Source organism: Alligator sinensis, unplaced genomic scaffold, assembly GCF_000455745.1.
Source record: "Alligator sinensis unplaced genomic scaffold, ASM45574v1 scaffold427_1, whole genome shotgun sequence".
In the NCBI taxonomy this organism is placed as follows: Eukaryota; Metazoa; Chordata; order Crocodylia; family Alligatoridae; genus Alligator; species Alligator sinensis.
The window spans coordinates 164,431-172,434 of NW_005843089.1; the positions used below are offsets into that span (position 1 = coordinate 164,431).

General features: G+C 42.3%; 1 protein-coding gene across 1 annotated transcript; it reads right to left on the minus strand.

Annotated features, from left to right (window-relative positions):
• Positions 1-591: 591 nt before the first annotated feature.
• LOC102388061 (olfactory receptor 13G1-like) lies at positions 592-6,203 on the minus strand. The gene is made up of 3 exons (XM_006037242.1): positions 6,157-6,203; positions 3,461-3,600; positions 592-1,540 (listed from the first exon to the last, which is right to left on the minus strand). The coding sequence occupies exon 3, from the start codon at positions 1,531-1,533 to the stop codon at positions 592-594; it is 942 nt and encodes a 313-aa protein (XP_006037304.1). The 5' UTR covers positions 1,534-1,540; positions 3,461-3,600; positions 6,157-6,203.
• Positions 6,204-8,004: the final 1,801 nt, after the last annotated feature.

The window sequence follows — 8,004 nt, forward strand, 5'->3', positions numbered from 1 at the left end:
TTTTCCTTCCAGCACCTGCTCCTGATCGGCAAGAGACACAGGTGGGGTGCAGGTACAATAATGGGGGGTCACCTTTCACCACCACCATTTCCACCTGAGCCCTGCAATCTGCACATTTGGAGCCCCTGGGCTGATGTTGGACACACAATGGAGTCTGTGGTCTCAGATCAATGATTTCTTGATGGGGATTTTGGATTTCATGTCTCATAAGAAATTAGAGAATAAGGCATAGTCTTTTAAAAAAAAGTAATTATCCCTGAAGAACAGAATGTAAAACCCCACACTAATGAATCTACATATGAAGAATTGTACTACACAATGCATGTCATTTAATCCATCATAAACCAGCATAGCTGAATGATGCCAATCAGAGCTTATACTCATTTGGTGCAAATCCAGAGAAATGCACTGCTGGCAATGCACCATGTACCTAGCTTCTATAGATCACTGCAATTCCATTAAACAGAACAGACTATGTCTTCCTCTATGTTTATAGAAGTCTATAAAAATACAAAAAAAAAGTCACTGTCAGTGGATCTTCCATAGACATGATAATGCACAGGAGAATCAGTTGTATTGAAAGGAGAAGGATTATCTTGTGAATGGAAGGAGTTTCATGAAGGCAACTTTGACTTCCTTGTTGCGCAGGCTGTAGATCAGAGGGTTGAGTGCAGGAGTCACAAGTGTATACAGAACAGTCACTAACTTGTCTTTTTTCAGTGAGTAGCTGGACGTAGGCCGAATGTAGGTGTAGATGATGGCCGAGTAGTATAAGGTGACCACCACAAGGTGTGCAGAACATGTGGAGAAGGCTTTCCGTTTCCCTTTGGAGCTCTTGATTTTCAGGATGCTGAGAATGATTAATCCATAGGATATGATGGGCAGCAGGAAACCACCCATGCCTAGACAGATATCTGCCATGAATACCATGATTTCATTGAGGTGGGTTGGACTGCAGGACAATGCCAGAAGTGGTGGAATCTCACAGAAGAAATGCTGAATGAGGTTGGGTCCACAAAAATCCAGTTGCACCATGAGAAATGCATGCACCAGAGAATTGATGGTACCAATTGCCCAGACACCAGTTACTAACATGATACAGACAGGTTTGCTCATGATGGTTACATAGCGCAAGGGATGACAGACGGCCACATAGCGGTCAAATGACATGGCTGTGAGGAGCACAACTTCTGTCCCCATTGGCAAAGTGAAGGCAAAGAGCTGGACTATGCAGTCATTGAAGGAGATAGTTTTTTTTTCCTGCATCAGGTTCTGCAGCATCTTGGGAAGAACTGAGGAGCTGCACAAAATGTCAACCATAGCTAAGTTGGCAATGAAGAAGTACATGGGAGTGTGTAGAGGTGGGTGGAAGAGGATAGCCAAGATGATCAGGGAATTTCCCTTGATAGCCATCACATACAGACACAGGAGGACTCCAAAGAACATACCCTGGAGATAGGGCTGGTCAAAGAGCCCTTGAATGATGAATTCAGACACTCTGGTGTGATTACTGGCTTCCATTCCTTTCGGCATTTCTTTCCTAGAAATGAAAACAAAAAATTAAAGCTGTCACATTGCCAATCAGAAATGAGAGAGAGAGTTGGATACGTATATATTTAGCTACATGTGTGTGTACGTATGTGTGTGTGTATATGTATATAAAAAATGTAATAGGCTGAATTAAATGCCTAGAATATGTGTTTATATACAATATATATTATAGACATTTCATTTAGCCTGGACATTCTCAATATTTCATTCAGACCACAATCAAACAAAACTATATCAAGATGTGTTAACATGCAAAATGGTTGCAGCTACCTAGCCAGCAGGCTTCCAATTATAAGTAGAGAAGAGGGCAGGAATTGGACTCAGGATGTTCTCAACCACATTTTAAAATATAAGTTCACCTGTGTCAATAAGCTATTTATAATACGATCTTGAATGCCATTCTTACATTGATGGTCATACCTATAAACAAGGTTAGATATTTTCTACCGTACCATTTTTTCAAGTATGGGACCCATAATAATTTATGGGACAATCAGGATGCAATGCCTCCTTTTTCTCATTTTTTTAAAAATTAAGCTAAACTAAATTAAAGCAGGTGTTATGTTTTCATATATTGGGACTGGGGTGTGGGGGTTGCTGGTCATGCTTCCCAGGATGGCTGTGACCTGTGAGCAGTGATGGAAGGTGCTTTTGATGGAGCTACTTTTCCTGCCCTGGGAAGGAAGCCCCACCTTATGGGGACCCACTCTTGTCCCCTTCCTTGACCCCCCACCCTTCTTTGATCCCACTCCCAGACTAGTCCATGCCCAGAAACCTGGCTAGCTGGCTTGTGCTCTGCAGCCTATTTGCACAGGGTTGCAGCGGGGGAATCTCCTGTGGCAGGAGGGGGAGTTTACTTGGTGTCAGAAATGCTACCTAGGCAGTAGAGTTCAAGCAATGGAAAGTTTGTCCACATAGAACTGGAGGGTCAGGGAGGAAACTCTGCATCCTGGGATGCTGCAGGACTGCAACTAGGGTGGCTCATCTGAGGGAATAACCACACCTTATGCTCTGGGTAACACAGATAAACCTGTTCTGGAGTGGTATAACTTTAAGCTGTCTAAAGTGTGCTTAAAACTAGTTTCAGGGGTAATGTGTTGACAATCCAGGAGTTAAAAGCTCCAGGAGATGCCTAAACTTAATGTGTAACAATGCCCTTAGACTTCTTTGTTCTTAATACCACTTTATTGAATCTGCTGCATCTCCTGTTACTCATCCTACATGAAAAAGGTGATGTCTTCTAAGACGCCAAAGGAGTTTCTGTATTGCAAAACTGTTGAAAATGAGTATCAGTCTGAATACATGCAAGGCATCATGCTATCTTAATTAATTATTTTCACCCTATTTCAAAGCACACTCAATAGTTTATGGAGCTTTGCTCACTTATACAATTCTTTCAACATTTAAACTCCATTGTGTATAGATTCTAACCACAGTGAAATTCAGAGGGACTCCAAAATATATCCAAAAGTAGACCAGATTTGCTTGGGTCTAACTTAAAATCAGAATATGCTGCAAGATTCATAAACACAGCTGTGGAATTGTGTAATCTCAGAAAATAAAATACAAAATAAAAGCAAAATAAGAAAAATTAAAATCATAAAAGCAAAATAAGAAAAACATAATCTATTTGGATTGTTTAGAGACATAAACATATTATTCAACCTAATGCTTCATGTTTTCATGAAACTTTGATAATATGAACCTTAAATCTGAGATCAGAATCAAATGGTTGCTCTGTTAGCAATGATATGGTTAGTCTTTTAGCATATTCCTAGTAGAAATTATTATTAGGGGTTTTTTTCCTAAGCGTGTAAAAACAATCAGGAATACAACTGAATTAATACATAAGAATGAAAAGTGACTAGAAAAGGGAGAAAGGATGAATGAAATCCTTGCACATCCTTACCTATTGCTGAGTGCTTAATGGTGAATGAACTGGTAAGTGCGGACTCCAAAAGTATGAAGTGTTCATGATTATTCATCTTCATACATAGAACCATTCTTTAGGGAAATCTTATATCTCTTGTGCATCTCTGCAAAAATTAACTCAAACAACATTCCAAAGGTGCAAATAAATGGGAATCACTTCAAATAACATGAAAATTTTTTAAAAAGGGCAAAATTCTTCTAGAAATGTTATCAAAATATGCATATCATTCTGATTCTGAATTAAAGAATACTTTTTTCCATTTTTTCCCCTGACACTAATGGTACCCATTCATATATATTTTAGTTACTCAGACTGAGTGCATAAACATTCAGAGATTAAAGTCTGGTGCCATTTAATTCAAGAGGAGTTTTGACATTGTCCTCAGTAGTATATGATCTGAGCTGGCTGCCTTGTATAATGTCTGCTATTCCACTTATGAAACTTATGGGTCACAGTCTGATAACCTTGAGCAGTATCTTATTTCTCTGTTCCTTTTAAGTCAGTGGGCCAGATTCCCAACCAGCATAGCTCCATTGATTTAACTCTCAATTAGGACAGGTGAAAATACAAGGTGGGTAGACAGATCCATACAATCTAAAGGTAATGAAGATGTTGAGAAATGATTAATAGACATTGGACTCCACATGCCAGAGTCAGCCCACAGGAATGGTCTGGTGTGAATGCCACATGCAGCGTGCGATCCAGAACAGCCCCAGATACTGCTTGAAGCAGGCATCAGCTGTATTGCATGCAGCCTGAGTCAGCTCCAGCCCTGGGCATGGCATACCATACGTGAGGCTGGTCTGGGGCTTCCACTACAAACAATATGTAGGGCCAGTCTGGAGGACATGCTGTATGTGGTGTGTGCGCCAGATCAGCCTTGAATGCTGACTCTCGCACATGGGACCAGTCTGTGGGCCTAATCCCTACAGGCCCAGGATCCAATGCACAGGACTGGTCTAACACAGGTACTCCATGCAGTGCTGCCCCCAAACCAGCCCAAGCATGTGTGCAGGGCCCACTGAGTCCAATCCTCCTGTGCTGTATGCAGCATGCATTGGCAGCAACCTGGTGCAGCATGCTGCTCATGGGGCAGATCAGGTGTGCATGATGCATATGGTGCCTCTTCCAGATTCAGACCTAGTCTGTGGGCCCTATCCTCACCAGTCCCAGATCCAGAGTGCAGGGTGTGTCTGGTTCCGGGGCCACATGCAGCACATAGCACATGGGGCCAATTTGGAGTGTATGTTCAGCCTGTGCTGGGTCCAGCTCCTGCACCACGTTCAGTACACAGCAGATGGGCTTTGCATGGTAGCCTGAGACCCGCGGGCTGAGTGACATGACTCTGCAAGCTAAACCCAGCCTGCCAGCTGTATCTTTGATACCCCAGTTGTGTAGGAAAGTAAATCCATCTTGAATTCTAGATCTGGTAAACATGTTGCACAGAGGTGGGAGGGCAGCAATAAAGGGAAAGCATGTTCATTTCTACAGACCCCCTCGCAGCACTCTATTTGAAGTTGGACTCATTGGCAGCCTTGAGTGGGAGAAAGGGGGGAAGATATATGAGGCCAGAAGGAAGAGGGCAAGCTAGAGGGTGTTTAAATCAAATAAGTGAAACTCAAGGGGGCCTTAATTTTAGTTGGGGAATTTGCCCTAGTGAAGCAGCAGCTTTGTTCTTGCACTGCGCTGATCCCTATACAACCACAAAAGGGAGGTCCGTGGGAGGCAACAAGTGAGCTGAAAGGTGTGTGGCTGTCAAATGGCTGTTGGCTTTGAAAAGGCAAAGACTTAAGCTTTAGTGTGGAACTAAACCTCAAGTTCTTCCTTTCCTCCCCTACTTCAGTGAGGGAGAAGTTGCCCTCCGTGTATTGTTTTTCAACAGTTTTATTAGGGTTCAGCTTCAGAATGAATGCTGGAGAAAGGCCAGACCAATGGCTGCACTGTGGTGGTTAGAGTGCTATGTGGAAAAGTGAGAAAAGCCCTGGTTTGAATCCCATTCGAGTGAGAGTGCTTTATATCTCACAACCTTGAGCATTACACCCGCGTACTATAGGCACTGAGGCATGGGGGGAAGGAAGAATATTTTTCCTGTTCCTAAGTATAAGCCTAAAATTAATGGATTTTTACTGACTTCATTTCTGGGTGTCAGAGGCCACTATGCTTCCACAAGGAGCATGGACATGGACCCTGACTACAACTGTGCATGCCTGTAATCTGTGCGACCATATAGTCACTAGGGCTGTGCAAAGCTTTGGATCATGATTCGGATTCAGAGACAATTCAGATGATTTGGAGGCCGAATCTATGAATGTGAATCGAATCGTGGGAAGCTTCAGGCTTTCCGAATCAATTCGGAGCTTCTGAATCGATTCAGAAAAGATTCGGAAATTCAGCCATAGGGTATAATGGGGAATCAATGAAATATCTGTAACTTTGTTGTCTTTTGTCTGATTCAGATGACACTTGCGGGTATCGCATTCAAATCGGCTGAATCTGAGCCCAAATCAAATTAGTTCCCTATTCACACAGGGCTAATAGTCACACGAGGTTGTCTACATGTGCAGGACTAAACTCCAAAGGATAAAATGCCAGCCTGTGCATAAATGGCATTAGTGGCACTTAGATAATCAATTGCTAGATCTGGAAGTCTCAATGACCAGAAGTCATCCTACCTGTCCTTTCCTTTTGGAGCCTGTGACCATCAACGAACAGAATGACCAAACAGCCTTTGTAGTTCCCAGATGATGAGAAAAGAAGGAGTTTAAAACAACCGATAATCCAAACACATTTCTTCTAACTTCTGCCCCCACCCCCCTGTGGGCTTTGCTCAGCTCTCCTCCAGCTGTGCTGCTGGGGGTGGGGGTGGGCATCATCTTAGGTAACCCCCACCCCGCAAAAATAAAAGTTGACACCAGTGCATCCAAGAATCAAGACTGGTGTTGGAAAAAATAAAGTTTCCCTAACAATTTTCCTAAGCATGTTTTTACTTCCTTATTCTTTAAGCTATAGATGATGGGGTTTAACATGGGCGTTAGGATGCTGTACTGGATGGAGAAGAGTCTGTCTAGAACCACTGAGGAGGCTGAATTAGGTCTTAGATACCTAAACAAACCTGTGCTGTAGAACAAAACCACCACAATAAGGTGGGAGCTGCAGGTGGAGAAGGCTTTTTTCCTGCCTTCTGTGGAGCGTATCCTCAGGATGGTGAAGAGGATACGAATGTAGGAGACAAAGTTACAGGAGAAGGTAATGGCTCCAACCAACATTGCAGATGTATGAAGCAACAGTTTGTTGGTAAAAGTCTCAGTACAAGCTACTTCTAAGACTGGAGGGGGCTCACAGCTGAAATGGTCAATTTTTTTAGGTCCACAGAAATGCACAGTTAAGAAGGGGAGAGTGTTCAGCAGTGCATATATTAAACCCATAGCCCATGCCCCACCCAACATTTGACTGCATAATTTGTTATTCATAATACTCATATAATGTAGTGGGACACAGATAGCTGCATATCGGTCATAAGCCATTGCTGCCAGAATAAACACTTCACTACAACCAGCCAAGAGACTAAAGAAGATCTGGGTAATGCAACCCTGGGTAGAAATTCTCTGAAGCTCTGCTAGGAAATTCCCCAGCATCTTTGGAACTGTGACTGAAGAATAAGCAATGTCTGAGAGGGCCAAATGGAACAAGAAAAAGTACATGGGGGTGGAAAGGTTTGGATCCACCCTTATCACTAACATGATCAACATGTTCACCACTAGGGTTGTTACGTATATAACTAAAAACACTGTGAAGAGTAAAATTTGGAGCTGTGAGTCACTGGAAAGCCCCAGGAGAATAAAGTAGCTCAGAGTTGTTTGATTTTCCACTGACATTTCTTCAGATATAGGATCTATAAAAAAAAAAGAGGGGGGGGGGAACAAATGCAATCAAATTAAGTGGAAATGATATGATGGGATTGGCTGAAGACAATGGTGAAAGCAACAGACTAGTAGAGATTGATGGGATTTACCTATTTCTCCATCAGTCCCTTTGGAAATGAAAGCTATTAATTTTCCTCTCGTTTGTTAGGCCAATGTGAGCTATTTGGGATGATGGTTAGCTAATCCACTTTAAAAAACACCAATGAAGTCAATAGTGGCACATCCCTAAATTGCAGTAGAAGATTTGTATAGTGTACATGGTAAAATAAATCTTTACGTGGGTTTCAGTTCAAGGAGCTGATTTTAATCTATGATTTTGGACTTTTTAAGAGGAGTCTATGAATGTTACACATGTCTCTCATTGAATTTAACAGGGACGGGGGAGCCCCACTCACATGTAATTGAATATAACAGGTGAAAACCCCATGCTTATTCCACACTTGAATCTCATATGGCAAAAAAGAAAACTGGTGTAGGTGTTTGTGTGTGTGTGAGTGTGTGTCTCCACAAGCTGCTGGGCCGGAAAAGAGGAGAGCAAATGTAATATATAGTTGCTATGAATGTGAATCCTCTCAGTTAAAGTAGAGTACAAAATCC